At 39.4% G+C, this 15,141-nt stretch overlaps 1 protein-coding gene across 1 annotated transcript; it reads left to right on the top strand.

Annotated features, from left to right (window-relative positions):
- Positions 1–816: 816 nt before the first annotated feature.
- On the top strand, positions 817–13,658 carry LOC125249745 (Schwann cell myelin protein-like). Its single transcript, XM_048162108.1, has 18 exons — positions 817–1,136; positions 1,368–1,419; positions 7,456–7,839; positions 8,029–8,316; positions 8,415–8,708; positions 8,938–8,973; positions 9,075–9,416; positions 9,512–9,808; positions 10,005–10,107; positions 10,384–10,425; positions 10,522–10,548; positions 11,587–11,649; positions 11,737–11,781; positions 11,912–11,938; positions 12,053–12,097; positions 12,223–12,291; positions 12,630–12,648; positions 12,753–13,658. The coding sequence occupies exons 2-18, from the start codon at positions 1,386–1,388 to the stop codon at positions 12,798–12,800; spliced, it is 2,163 nt and encodes a 720-aa protein (XP_048018065.1). The 5' UTR covers positions 817–1,136; positions 1,368–1,385; the 3' UTR covers positions 12,801–13,658.
- The last annotated feature ends 1,483 nt before the right edge of the window (positions 13,659–15,141 follow it).

Below are 15,141 nucleotides of genomic sequence, written 5' to 3' on the forward strand. Positions count from 1 at the left end.
TTTCCCGCCTCTTGTTTGTTGTCATGGTTTCTGTTCTGATTAGTGTTTGAGTTCAGCTGTGTTTAGTTAATTAGTCCTGTATTCATCCGTTCTTCCCCTGTTTGTTGTTCAATGTATTTAAGCCCTGTGTTTCAGTCTGTTCTTTGTCAGTTCTCTGTTGCATTTACCTGGTTGTTCTGTTTGTTTCTTATTGAAGAGTGTTTTGTTTCAAGGTGTTTTTGTTGAAAGTTATTGTAAATAAACCTCACTGCTTACGCTTAGATCCTAAATATCTCCTTTGTTTTCAACCAGCGGTTACAAATAGCATATTGATGTTTAATTTGTACCAGCCTAAATGTTTAATAAAGTGCACTGCAATACATACGTTGCTACTCTTTGTCATCTGTATTTTTGTATGTCATTCCTGCTCTGTTTGTGCAGGTGGTTTCAGAATATGTTTTCAGCATCAATCAGAATGTCATATACCATCTTAAATGCTGGATGTTTCTGGGTCAAAGGATTTACCTGCTACTTAAAACCACAATTAAAATGATTTACAAAAATAACAGGCATCGAAACTTGCTAAACATAGCTAAAAGGTATTGACATGTATTTTGGGGGATTTCAGGATAGTTTTTTTTTTTTTTTTTTTTGCATCTAAAGGGATTGTCAAGTTTTATCAAGAACATACTGGCCCGGTTTCACAGACAGGGTTTAGCCTAAGTCAGCATTAGGCCTTAGTTTAATTAGGATTTTAGTAGCTTTTATAAACATACCCTAGAGAGGAAAAAAAAAAAAAAAAACATTACTGGTGTTCATCTTGAGACAAAACAATTTCAGTGACATATTTTAAGATCGAGCAGTGCTAGTTGCTTTCAGTTAAAACAGGTCAAACATGCATTTTAGTCTAGGACTAGTCTTAGGCCTTGGCCTGTGACCTCAGACCACAGGAAACAGCCTTATTTGGAAGAAAATAAAATAGCCCTCTGTCTCGACTCTTCTCTTAACCAGTGTTTTAATAATAGCATGGTGATTTGATGCTCACTCAGAATCCTAACGAACAGTGCTTTTGTATTTCTCTCAGTCTCTCACATTTTAAATGGTGTAGACCTTTTTCATCCAGTCCACTTCTTTTCTAATGAGTCTTCATTAAGAAGGTAAGAATGGAAATTAAAGTGTATTAAATATTGTAGCAATATATATAGTAATATATGTAACGGAAGAATAAAGGTTTCAATTTCAATAAATTTTAGCCCACTTTTTTTCTTTCTTTTTTTCTGGGTTTGATGGTCAATCACTGATTTCCATTGTTAGTCTGTTGGACAGAATATGTTCTTGTCAATATTTTTTTGTGCGTATAAAACAAGTTGTTTTTGTTTTTACTTAAGGGCAAACTCAGGAACGTGATGGGACCTCTACTACTTAAATTGCTTTTACAAGGTATAGAATCTGTTTCCCTCTCTTCGTTCAGTTAGTGATGTCTGTCTTGAGCATTTAAAAATATCCAGTTTGTGCTGGATTTAGTTGTGTAAATATTGTTTACATAATGGACATTTTGCAGATGAACAATGTCAAATATTGCAGTGTACACACAATTACAGTTGGAAGGATGGAAGTTTGTTTCCGAATGCCCAAAGTATATACAATGTCAATTTAATATAAACGCCCATACAGAAATGTTATATATATATATATATATATATATATATATATATATATATATATATATATATATATATATATATATATATATATATCACAAGTAGTGTTGTTATATATTATAATGCATTGTATTATTATCACATATATACATCCTAATTTATGTCCAATTTATGAAAGTTTATTTATTTTAAACAACACATATGCAAACATTCGGTATGCTTATATAGGATGTTATATAGGTTTATAGCATATATGAAATACCCATAGTAGAATTATGATATATACATATATTAAATATAATTATATGTTGATTTTTTTTTTATATATATATATGGAACTGTATGTTAAGACCATATATGAGCAATATATGTCAATTTATCTAAATAACGTATATGCAAACATTCAGTATACTTATATAGGACATTGGGTTTTATTTAATTTTAAACCATATATGCAATACCTGTAGTAAACATAGTGTATGTACATTATTAAACATTTTTATATGATGAATTTTTGTATGGAACTGTATGTTAAGACCATATATGTGAACATACTTCTTTATATATGCAAGTTTATTTACAGAACATATATGCAAATATTAATTTGGGGTGCTTATAGGATTTTGTTATACCACGTACGAAATACCCATAGTAAGGCAAGGCAATTTTATTTGTATAGCACATTTCATACACAATGGTAATTCAAAGTGCTTTACATAAACAAGAATGATACAAATAGAACATAAGAAATAGAAATAGCAGTACAATTAGTAAAATTAGTATAAATACATATATTTTTATAATGTAATGTATGTTAATGCCATAGCTTTTATGTGAACAATATATGTCTAATTTATATATGGAGGTTAAAATACTGTATGTATATTTTATATTGGTTTTATATACCATATATTAAATACCTATAGTAAAATTAGTATATAGCCTATATTCAAAATATTTATATGATGAATTTTTATATGGTACTGTATGTTAAGACCATGCAGGTAACAATATGTCTAATTTATATTTTGAAAGTTTATTTAAACAATATATATATATATATTATATATATATATATATATATATATATATATATATATATATATATATATATTTTTTTTTTTTTATGTTGAACTGTATGTAAGAACATATATGTGAACAATACAGGTGCTGGTCATATATGTAGAATATCATCAAAAAGTTGATTTATTTCACTAATTCCATTCAAAAAGTGAAACTTGTATATTATATTCATTCATTACACACAGACTGATATATTTATTTCTTTTAATTTTGATGATTATAACTGACAACTAAGGAAAATCCCAAATTCAGCATCTCAGAAAATTAGAATATTACTTAATAGGGCTGGGCGATATATCGCATGCGATTGTCACGCGCATTTCGTCTTCAGCATTGTTGCTAGGCAGCTGACTGACTACCTCCTGAGGAACTCATATATTGACACCTCTGTGCAGAAAGGAGGGATCCCGAAGGTGCCGGGGTATTTGGAGCACACAGGCGTGGTCACACAGCTGATCAGGGAAGCCCGGGAGAACAAGGGGGACCTGGTGGTGCTGTGGTTGGACCTCACAAATGCCTATGGATCCATACCCCACAAACTGGTTGAGGAGGCCCTGCGCCGGCACCACATCCCGAACAAGTTTAGAGACCTCATTCTGGACTACTACGACAGTTTCAGTCTGAGAGTCTCTGCGGGGTCTATAACATCAGACTGGCACAGGCTTGAGAAGGGTATCATCACTGGATGCACAATTTCAGTGATATTATTTGCACTCGCCATGAACATGCTGGTAAAGTCTGTAGAGGACCAGTGCAGAGGTCCCCTCACCAAGTCCGGTATTTGCCAGCCGCCCATTAGGGCTTTCATGGATGACCTGACGGTGACAACACCACACGTCCCAGGGGGCAGGTGGATCCTGAAGGGTTTGGAAGAGATGACCACCTGGGCTCGCATGTGCTTCAAGCCAGCAAAGTCTAGATCCCTGGTGTTGAAGAAAGGAAAAGTCACCAACAAGTTCCGCTTCACACTTGGCACGACCCAGATACCATCAATCACTGAGAAACCAGTGAAGAGCTTGGGAAAGGTGTTCGACTGCAGCCTGAAAGATACAGCAGCCATCCATGCAACCAACCTTGAACAGCAGGATGGTTGGAATGCGGCAGCAGGGAGCCTGGACAAGATGGGAGCATGCAGTGGACCGTAGAGTCTCATGGGCAGAGCTGTGGAAAGCAGACCCCCATCGCATACGGTTCCTGATCCAGGCTGTCTACGATGTACTACCGAGCCCATCCAACCTTTATAGCCGGGGATTGGTGGAGTCACCAGCCTGCAGCCTCTGCCTAAAGAGGGGGACCCTGGGGCACATCCTCAGCTGCTGTCCGAATGCCCTGGTCGAGGGGCGCTACCGTTGGCGCCATGACCATGTTTTGAAGGCCATAGCGAATACCATCAGCTGGTATAATTGGCCACTGTAAGTCCCTCCGCCCAGTGAAGAACACCATTGCATTCGTCCGGGCTGGGGAGAAGCCACCATTAGCTGCCAGGGCCACCTCATCTGACCTGCTAGCAACAGCACAAGACTGGGAGTTGAAAGTTGACCTGGGGAAGCAACTGAAATTCCCAGAAACTGTCGCCACCTCAACACTGCGGCCTGACATGCTACTCATCTCAGAGACCTCCAAGCAGATCGTTCTTCTGGAACTCACCGTACCCTGGGAGGACTGTATCAGGGAGGCCAATGAGAGGAAGAGGGCAAAATATGCTGAACTAGTGGAGCAGTGCCGGAACAATGGGTGGCAAGCGTGTTACCCCAGAAGCCAGCCAGGATGAGGCCCCAGGGTAGAGTCGCAGGAGGGAGGAGCCATGGTGAAGTCAGCTTGGGGGCAGACGATACCCTGGGGACGACCAACAGAGATGCAGCTGGAGACCCAGATATAACTGAAGAGCCGAAGAGCCGACGAGCCCACGCGCAGCCGATGGTCCTGGAGACCGAGGAGGAGCCATGGTGACGAGCATCCGAGGAGGAGGCGGACATCCAGAGGGCAGAGGCTGAGCCGGTGGGACCGAGGATGTAGGCGGAGCTGGAGGGAAGGAAGAGCCAGACGGAACCGTAGGTGCAGGCAGGTGGACGACTGACCAAGGCGAAGCCGGAAAGACGAGGAAGCCCGGAGAAGCCGTATGGTCGATGGTGTCCAGTGGAGCTGAGGGAGGGAGGAGCCAGGGTGACACCGAAGTGTCGACGGGCCGAGGTGGAGCAGGGGGCGTGGAGGCTGGAAGTGGAGGCAGGGGATCCTCTTGAATAGATGGAGTGGAGGACCTGAAGATGCTTGACATCCCCACCTGGCATGTGGGAGATGTCAAGCGGCTGAAGGGCAGAAATGGTGGGGCTGACAGAGGGGCTGACTGGGTGACGGAGGAGGCGGGAGAGGGAGGCTGGGTGGGCAGACAGGGAACTCAGGAGACGTAGGAGAACTGGAGAACGCTGGAGAATGGTCCTCAGGAAGCTCAGGAGATTCATTAAAAACAGGGAAATCAGGGGAATGGGAAATCACCTCTCCGAAAAAATCAATTAAATCAGCCATAAAAATGTCTTTCAGTTCCTCAGAATATTTGCCAGCGTCAGTCATTACAACCATCGTGGTGGCGTTGTGGGCGGAGCTTTCCTCCCAGCCCTCAAGCTCCACAAGCACTCCCTCGACGTCACATGATGTAACCGGCTCGCACACCTGGTCAGACCCTTGCTGTGAGGTTGGCTCCGGGGCGATGGTACCGTCCGATCCTTTCCTCGGTCCTGGCTCGTCCATTGCGGTGGGCTGGCCTCCTCGGTCTGTGGTGGGCACGTGAAACATCTCCGTTGCGACGTTCGTCGATGGTGGCTGACTGGCTTCTGGCAGTGGAGTGGGACTGGTGGCGAAGTCATCCTCCGCAGGGCCGACGGTGAAGGGTGAGCCGTTACTCACCAGCACCCACTCCACGAGTGCGGCGAAGTCCTTCCGAGGACCGCTCCCTGGGAGGCGTGCCCGGGAACGCTCGCTAATGCTGGAGATGTAGAACACGCAGAGCGAGCGGTCAGGATAGTGTGTGAGGCACGCCAACTCCAAAAAATCCAAGATGTGCGATTCTAGGGAGCGGTCCCTCTGCTCCAGGCATAAAATGGCAACAGCAGGGTCCATGGTGACGAAAAAAGGGGAAAAAGTAACAAAAAGAAAACTGTTTCGGTCCGTTCTTCTGTTACATGTGCTGTGTACCAAAGCACGATGAAGACAAAGATGACGATTAACAATACTTTAATGAGACACAGTAGATTCCAAACAGGGTAAAGACAGCATTAACACGTGAAGACAACAACGAGAACGGACAAGGAGTGAAGGAGAACACAGGGTATATATACACGTGACTAACAAGGTGATGGGATGATTAACAAGACACAGGTGGATCAAACGAACTAATAAACAGAACGGGGATACTAGGTCACAGGGGAAACAGAAATATGAGGCCCTGTAACAAGGTGAACCACCTATCTAATAATTTAATGGCCCAGAGTCAATTATTACACTTATACTACGGTTACCACACCTCAAGACACTGTTCCGATGTTGTATTTCAAGACATTTGTCAGGTTTTTGTCCTTAAAACACTTACGCATCTCATCCCAAGCCTCTGTTGCTAGTTCCAAAATATTATTTCAGAACTAGTAACGAAGGCTTGGGCCTTGATAATAATAATGTTGATTACAGTTATTAACACAGTTAGAGAGAGAGAGAGCGAGAGAGAGCATATGGGAATTAGCCTACCTGTGTCTGTGCCTCTCTCACGGCAGCACTGTCTCTACTAATAGCGAAACGAAACTATAAGTTTTCATCCAATTGTTTACTACATTTATTTGCTTGGTCGGTTTTGTTGTAGGTTTTGTTTCTTTTGCTGTTATAGGGTGTACGGACCTTTTGAAATAACTGAAATCATTTGGCGAAGTGATATGGAACTGAAATGTGGTCAAGACCTGCCTAAAACTACTTTAGCCGTGCGTTTCCCTGAAAATAATTGGGAACGTTAGAACCTTGGGAACCTTAGAACGTTGATCAACCAATCAGATTCAAGCATTCAACAGCCCCATAGTATAAATGATTTTACTTTATATGAGAGTATATTCCATATATTGATATTTCTGTGGCCCCAGCCAGTCAGCACAATGAAAGCGTTCAAACTGCAATATTTAACAAATATGCATGTTAAATATATATATACTGCCAAGCATCCCATATGTAAACAGTAATTCATCCATCAAATACAGAAGAAACTCCTGCACAATCTGCATGTTTTAAACACTCATGACAAACATCACTACCTGCCCATGATAGCAATTAGATGCTGCCTGGCTTTTTTTTTTTTTGTATGTTGAAAACCTCTTGTTAATAGAAAAGCAAACCAAGCGTTTTAAATTGTGACTATGTTAAATTATTAGGGGAAGGTTTTTTTGTGTGGATGATTTTTGCCTGGCCTGTGGGCCCTGTGATATTATACCATCATTCACCCCATTAGCAATGGGCACTGCCCAAAATGATTTTTGATCAGAAAGTGTAGGAATGCACTTTATAAGTTTATATTCATTAGTGTTGCATGTTTCTTGTGTATTAGCATGAATTAGTTGGCATCATGTTAAAAGTTATATATAACTTAAATATATACACTCTTATTTTGAGTCTTTATACATTAAACACCAGTATTTTTGAGGAAAAAAAAATGCTTAATCCTCCACTCAGCCATTAATGTTCTCCAACTTTTGTCCCACAGCTGTTATTCTGTCCGATGCTTTGGCATGGAGAGTGACAATGCCAAAAAGCATTCGTGGCCTCCAAGGTTCCTGTCTGGTTATACCATGTTCTTTCTCTTACTATTCATACCCACCCGAAAACCCACGTAGAGTTGTGTGGTATCAGTGGGTCTCTAGAGGTTATCCTTTAGTTTATGATCCATGGTATCCAAATCATGTCATTGATAAGTTTAAACGAAAAACTTCTTTATATGGAAACCCATCAAATTGGGATTGCAGTCTGCTGATTACAAACCTGGAACAGTCTCACCATGGAGAGAAAATATATGCATGGATTGACCCTGAAAATGTTGGGTGGCGCACCTACGCATTTTATGATGTCACCTCTACAATCCTTGTCGATGGTATGTATTCTTGTAATAATATTCATTTAGTTTAATATATGTGATTGTCAAAATGTGCCTATAAGTGTTGGTCAATAACAGTCAATAACATTAGACAATATTTCTCTCAAACTGACTATTTTTAACTATTTACTGACTATTTTTAACTAACTATTTTTATTCTAATTGTAATGTTTCTGTCAACTCTAGCAAGTCCACAGCCACCCAGCATTATTATTTATGGAGGTGACAGGACGGGTGACACCATCACAGTAGCATGTTCGACTTTCCACTCGTGTCCATACAGCAAACCAAACATCATTCTGAAGGGTATAGAAGGATCTGACCAAATAAATGATGAGGACATTAATGATGGCCTGTGGAAAATCACTCTGACACGCACAGGTGTCGTAAAGGCAGAAAGTTCAACTATTGAGTGTTCTGTAACACATCATGGTGTTGAAACAGTGACAATTAAAAAGGACAAAAGCGCACAATGTGAGTGAATACAAATATGAATAGCTTTGTGCTGTTAGTTATAACTTCATTTTAAATGTCATAGTTGGACCTATTAAAAGATCTCAGTTTAATTTCAGGTGTTCATCATAAAATAACGATTGATCCTGAACTGGCAGATGTCACTGAGGGCGTTGCAAAGAACTTCACTTGTTCCGTCTATCACTCCTGCCAGAAAGAGACTCCAACCATCACGTGGAACTATGAGAACATGCAGGTCTCAACAAGGAGCAAAACACTTTCCGGTTTAAATAAGGTCAGCTATTCCAACATAACCTTTCTGGGTTCAAAAGAAGACCATGGAAAGAAATTGATATGTACTGCAAAATTTTCTGGAGGAAACATCGAAGCTTCTGTTGCACTACATGTACGCCGTGAGTAATTTGGCATCTGTAATGTAACACTTACTTGAACAATAACACATTTGGTTTACTGGCGCAAACATTTGAAAAAAAGTAGATGTTGAAAAAAAAAATATATATATATATAATACTGAAGTATGTTTCTAGCCTTAAGGCTCAAATGTAGCATTTAATTTACACCAAAATCATAAATGAAACTTAAAAAACCTAAGCTTATTGATTTCTACTGATTCTCTTACAGCGTATCAAAAACCAGCGAGTCCAATCCAGAATGAAAGTATGTCAACCCCGATAGCTATTCTCTAATTTATATCGATGGCAATGACACATTCAGTTCTGTAATAATACTAATTAATCCATTATATGGTATCATGTTAGCTTATTTTCAGTATGAGGCAGATGTGATACCCAAGATCACTGCGTTGCCTCGTTCCTGTGTGGTAATACCGTGCAGTTTCAAGATGGAAGAAGAATATGCCACTCGACTTCGTGTTCTTTGGGTCACCAAAAAAGGTGGCTACATGTTCCACACAGACTCACATGACGTCTTAGACAACTTTAAAGGCCGCACAAGGCTTCTTGGAAACCCAGATGAGCAGAACTGTACTGTGGAGATGGATAATGTGCAAACTCATGATAATGGGCCATTCTGCTTTAAAGCAGAAAAAGAAAATGAGAAATACAGTTTCAACAACAGCTGTGTGTTCATTATAATGCAAGGTGAGGAAATATAACCAGTCAATACTGGTTGGTTTTTAAAGATGAATCACATCCCATAACTAACATAACATCTTTTTGTGTTTCTGGTTAAAAAGCATCTGACAAACCTGTGATGTCGTCCCTCCCTGAAGACATCGAGCCCGGGACACGCATCACCGTCAAATGTTCAGTCAACCACACATGCTCCTCTCACCCTCCCAAAATTACCTGGAGTGTCCCAACAGCCCGAGAAACTATCATTCACAATCACATGGGTGGAGGCGTCTGGGAAACAGTGTCCACTGTAATCTTCATTCCAACTGGATATGAAGAAAAAGATGAAATTGTCTGCAGTGCCAACTTTTGGGGTGGTAAAACTCAACAGAACAATACTGCCTTCCTGAGTGTTAAGAGTGAGTATAGACTGATACAGTTACGTCCAAGATGTTTTGGTGGCTCTCCGATTGTAACTGTATACTTTAATGAGTTCGGCTTGTGCACGTTAAGACTATTTGGTCCATTTTTTAATATGTCCGATCAAACAGACTGTACTTCATGATGTGTGAGAGATGTGACTATTAATCCTTTATAACAATAATATTATCTTAGGCGTTCAAGACATTGGATTTGGGCCTTATATCATTGCTTCTTCACTTGTGTTCATCCTTATTTGCATACTTGCTGGAGTCTTCATATATAAAAGGCAACACAGGTTTGTATTTTTTTTTTTTTTTTTTTTTTTTTTTCCCCAACTTATACTGATCCTCCAAAATGTTTGTTTTTAAACACCTACATTTCCTACCAGTACCGAGACTTGAACCCACAACCTTCAGGTTACAAATCTAACTCTCTAACCATTAGGCAACAACTGTCCCTATGGAGGATCCAGTTAAATTTATTTGTAATGGATCTGCCTCTGCTGTGCTTAATTGCTGATTTTATCAGCCCTGACAAATTCTCACTATCACACTGTCATTATTGTTTGTAGACAACCTCTTCGTGATATGCAAGGGTCACGATCTGAGCTAAGGTATGTACATCAGTTTTCATTCATTAATTCGTGTTAAGAGCTAAAATCCTCTGATTACTAAAATACTAACAATTTTATCTCTATTCTCTAATGTAGGAGATCAGTTTGGAACAGATTCACAAGGTTGGAGTTTTCTTTACTGAATTTGCACTTGAATCAGAATCAGAATCAGAATGAACATTATTGCCAAATATGTTTACATACACAAGGAATTTGTCTTGGTGACAAGAGCTTCCAGTGCAGAACAAAGTACAGACATAGTGCAGACACACATAGGAATTATGCAGTAGATATTAAGTATAACACAAGAAAATACACACTGTGTGCAGAATTATTAGGCAAGTTGATTTTCTGATCATGTTTTTTTCCAAGCACATTTTACCAATTCCAATCCACATCAATCTTAATAACTACTATTAATATTGTTTTTAATCATTTATAAGTGATATATAATTGTTCATGAAGGCTGGAAATGAAAAATGCCTTATATTCATGTGTGCAGAATTATTAGGCAGGTTTTCTTTTACAGGCAAAATTCCACCTGTTTTTGTATGACCCCGCTGACCCAATGAGCATTTTGCTGTCCACTGGTCATGCTTTAACTTTGCAATTTCTAGTATTGCATTAGTATTGCGTCCTTCTCATGAGCATTTATTAATTTTTGTCTTTTCAGTCTAAAAAGAGTTAAATCTCTTTTTTGGCTCATTTTGCCTGTAAAAGAAAACCTGTCTAATAATTCTGCACACCTGAATATAAGGCATTTTTCATTTCCAGCCTTCATGAACAATTATATATCACTTATAAATGATTAAAAACAATATTAATAGTAGTTATTAAGATTGATGTGGATTGGAATTGGTAAAATGTGCTTGGAAAAAAAATATGATCAGAAAATCAACTTGCCTAATAATTCTGCACACAGTGTATATATATATATATATATATATATATTTTTTTTAATGAATGTACAGATATGTTATTTAAAAGAGTACAGTTTATGACAGTTTTAATTGTTCAAGCTGAATATATCCTGCGGAGAAAAAAAAAAAAAAAAACTGTTCTTGTGGTCTGTAGTGCTGGCCAGAGGGCAACAGTTCAAAGACAGAGTGGGCATTTGTATCTTTGTATTTGTTCCTGAAACTAAATGTAAAATTTCCCCAGTCATTTTAATATGCCTGAAGGAAGAGCAGCTTGGAATAACAGGGGAAACAGGAGCGATATCAGGCAAGTACAAAACACCTTTAGTTAGGGTTGACTGTCACTGGTCCAAATCTGTCCAATGCACTAACTAGCACTGGTAACTATCTACAGGTACACTGAAAATGCTCCTGAAAGACCACCGAAGCCTGAACAAAGGCAGGTTAAAAATATAATTGTAATATTACAATATATATATATATATATAAAGCATAAACGGAACACAAATTATTTTTGTAATCATGCTATTGGCATCACCTGACTATTTAAACATCACATCTTTCAACAGACGGAGCATCTGGAGCCGATTTTCTAGGTAATCAATTAAATTTTCTGTTCATTTTATGTCATGTGTTTCATTATTAAATAATAAAATCCTCCAATTTGATCACTTTTATTCTCTCTCTCTCGCTTGCTCTCATTTTTGTAGAAACCAATCACCCAGAACCAATGCAAATCTGAGAGCTGAATACATGTCAGTATTTTATTCTTAAAAAAAAAATAAAAATAAAAAAATCAGTACACATTTTAGATTGTACAGTATACATTTTAATAAATATTTTACAAATGACAACACTGATGAACCTTCTCTCTTCACAGGGCAAACAACACATGTACAGTGTCAGGAAACAAACCTTTCTCCAAACCTCATATGCCATCACCAAAGAGGTACAGAGCATTTGAACCACATATGAGTCCCTCAAGGTCTCAATTAAATTATGGTACACAGCAAATTCCCAATGCCTCTTAAAGATATCCTTTCTTTAACATTTTTTAGCAGAAAAGCTGCAGTTTAAACATTATACCAATTGAATAGTTTCTTGCAATAACAATGTATGTATTTATATAAACACTGCATGTGTTTCTCTCCTTTGCCATATGGCAGATATGTTATAGTTATATTAGCAGTCTATTAAATGCATTAGCTTAACAGTTTCTATGACAAATTCAAACATGTATATGATTTTACATTCTTATCCCCCCTCCACCCCCACTCCCCATCTCAGTGAGCCAAAACTCTACCGTGTGAGTACATTTATCACTTCATCAAATTTCTTACAGCATGGATAACACATTCAATTCCTGTGATTGCTATTGACTGACCTTTGTATCACTTTACATTTTCCAAGGGTTATGATTATGATGCTGATAACACCAACCTATATGGAAATGTCTGATGAAAATGGGCTGTATCCTAGAACATGTGCTCTGAATTTCAGTCCAGTTCGTATTATTTCCCCATCCTGTTCCACCTATTTTCTCTCTCAATCTGTTTAATATTGTTTTTTTAAATCACAACAATGTAAAACTGATATGAAAAACAAACAAAAAAGCTTCTGAATATAAAAAAAGCTATAATCTTATGCTGCGTGAAGAGTGTAATGAAAAAAATATTAAATACATAAAGTTTCTGAGTCTGTAGTTTGCATTGACTTTAACATGCTTTTACGCCTTCATACATCATTCTGTAGGTGAGTCTCTCTTGGCATTCCAACTACCATAAAAAAAAGAAAAAAGAAAAAAAAAAAATCGTAATCAATCCACAAATCATATACCTTGTGTTTTAAAGTCAAATAAATGTTTTTGTGAAATGTATTAGTTGACAATTATGCCTGTGCTATCTTTAAAATAATGAAAAATGCATGTGGCTTAAGCGTTCACAGTATTTTTTTGTCTCAGATCTTGATTGTATACACTTATTATTCCCATATTTGTCTGCTAGAAATTCAAGTAGTTACGATATCTAAAGAGAAATTTCCATTGTTAGGATGTGCTTGACAAAACATTGTATTGCCTGCTATCAACATTTCATCTGCTTCATGTGCAATAAAGTTTAAAAAAACAAACAAAACAAAAAAACTAGGGATGTCAAGGTTTTTTTTTTCTTTTTTCTTTTTTTCTTCAGATCCAGTCTGTCAATTAATATTAAACATCTGCTGATACCAAGTTGAATTGAGTTGATCTGATGACAGCTAGTTTAGAGAGGGAGTGAAGGATAATGTATGTCTTTTTGATAAAATATGTTATTAAAGGAGCAGTAAGCGACTTGTAGCCAATCAGCAGTAGGGGCATGTCCACTCATGATGGAGAGAGAGAGAGAGAGAGAGAGAGAGAGAGAGAGAGACTTTGACTTTTAAGGTCTCTTTATTACAAAAAGTTTAAAAATTTAGATTGACATCAATTAAAAAAAGGAAAAAAAAAAAATTGGCACAAGTTTATAAAACAAAACGTCTCAGGTTACAGATGTAACCCTGGTTCCCTGAGAAGGGAACGAGACGCTGCGTGGTAACGCATTGGGAACCTTCTGCGTGATGTCGTCACTGAAGCACTCATGTATCTAACCAATCGCGTAGCGAGACGTCAGAGACGGGTGACGTCACGGACCAGGAAACTATAAAGCATACCCGGATGCAGAGCACGCTAGCTTCTGGGTAAGTCTGAAACAAGTGCTCACAAGTATGCAGGGGGTACGGCAAGAGACGCAGCGTCTCGTTCCCTTCTCAGGGAACCAGGGTTACATCTGTAACCTGAGACGTTCCCTTTCGAGGGAACTATCGACGCTGCGTGGTAACGCATTGGGAACGCTATCCCAACTGTGCCGTAGCGGCAAATACTTGGCAAGTTATCTTGACAGGACTGAAGACCCCGGAGTGGAGCCGACATCAAAGTTATAAAACCTCATGAATGTGTGCTGGCATGACCAACCAGCTGCATCACAGATGTCACTGATGGAGACACCCGACATCAGAGCTTTTGATGCCGCCATACCCCTGGTAGAGTGGGCACGAACACTTAAAGGAGAAGGCTGTCCGGCCACCTCATATGCAAGTGTGATGGCCTCGACCACCACTTGCTCATCCTCTGCTTGGATACAGGGCCCCCCTTCTTAGGGGACCCATAACAGACAAACAGCTGATCAGTTTTACGCCACAGGGCAGCTCTGTGGACGTACGTATCCAAAGCCCTTACTGGGCAGAGCAGATTTAGTCTTTCCTGATCCAAGGATTTAAAAGGAGGAGGATGGAAGGCCTGGAGCACGATGGGGCCTGGACATGGGTAGGGACCTTAGGGACATAGCCTGGTCTAGGATGCAGGAATGCCTTCACCATTCCTGGAGCAAATTCAAGATATGAAGGAGCAACTGACAGTGCTTGTAAATCTCCTATCCTTTTCAGAGAAGTGATAGCGAGTAAGAAAATAGTCTTTAGAGTGAGGAACCTCTCAGGAACCTCCTCTAGTGGTTCAAAGGGCGCCTCGGCCAACCCTTGTAAAACCACGGCCAAGTCCCAGGCCGGAACCCTTGTGCGCACTGGAGGCCTCAACCTCAGTGTGCCACGGAGGAAGCGAGTGACCAGGGGTCTCGACCCACCGAAAGGACACCCTCAGGAGGAATGTGAAAGGCCGAAATAGCCGCAACGTAGACCTTCAATGTCGAAGGAGATAGGCCCTCCGAGAACTTTTCTTGGAGGAAAGTTAGCACATAGCTAATAGAAGCGTGGACAGGATCCACATTATTGC

This window comes from Megalobrama amblycephala, linkage group LG16 (assembly GCF_018812025.1).
Source record: "Megalobrama amblycephala isolate DHTTF-2021 linkage group LG16, ASM1881202v1, whole genome shotgun sequence".
Taxonomy (NCBI): Eukaryota; Metazoa; Chordata; class Actinopteri; order Cypriniformes; family Xenocyprididae; genus Megalobrama; species Megalobrama amblycephala.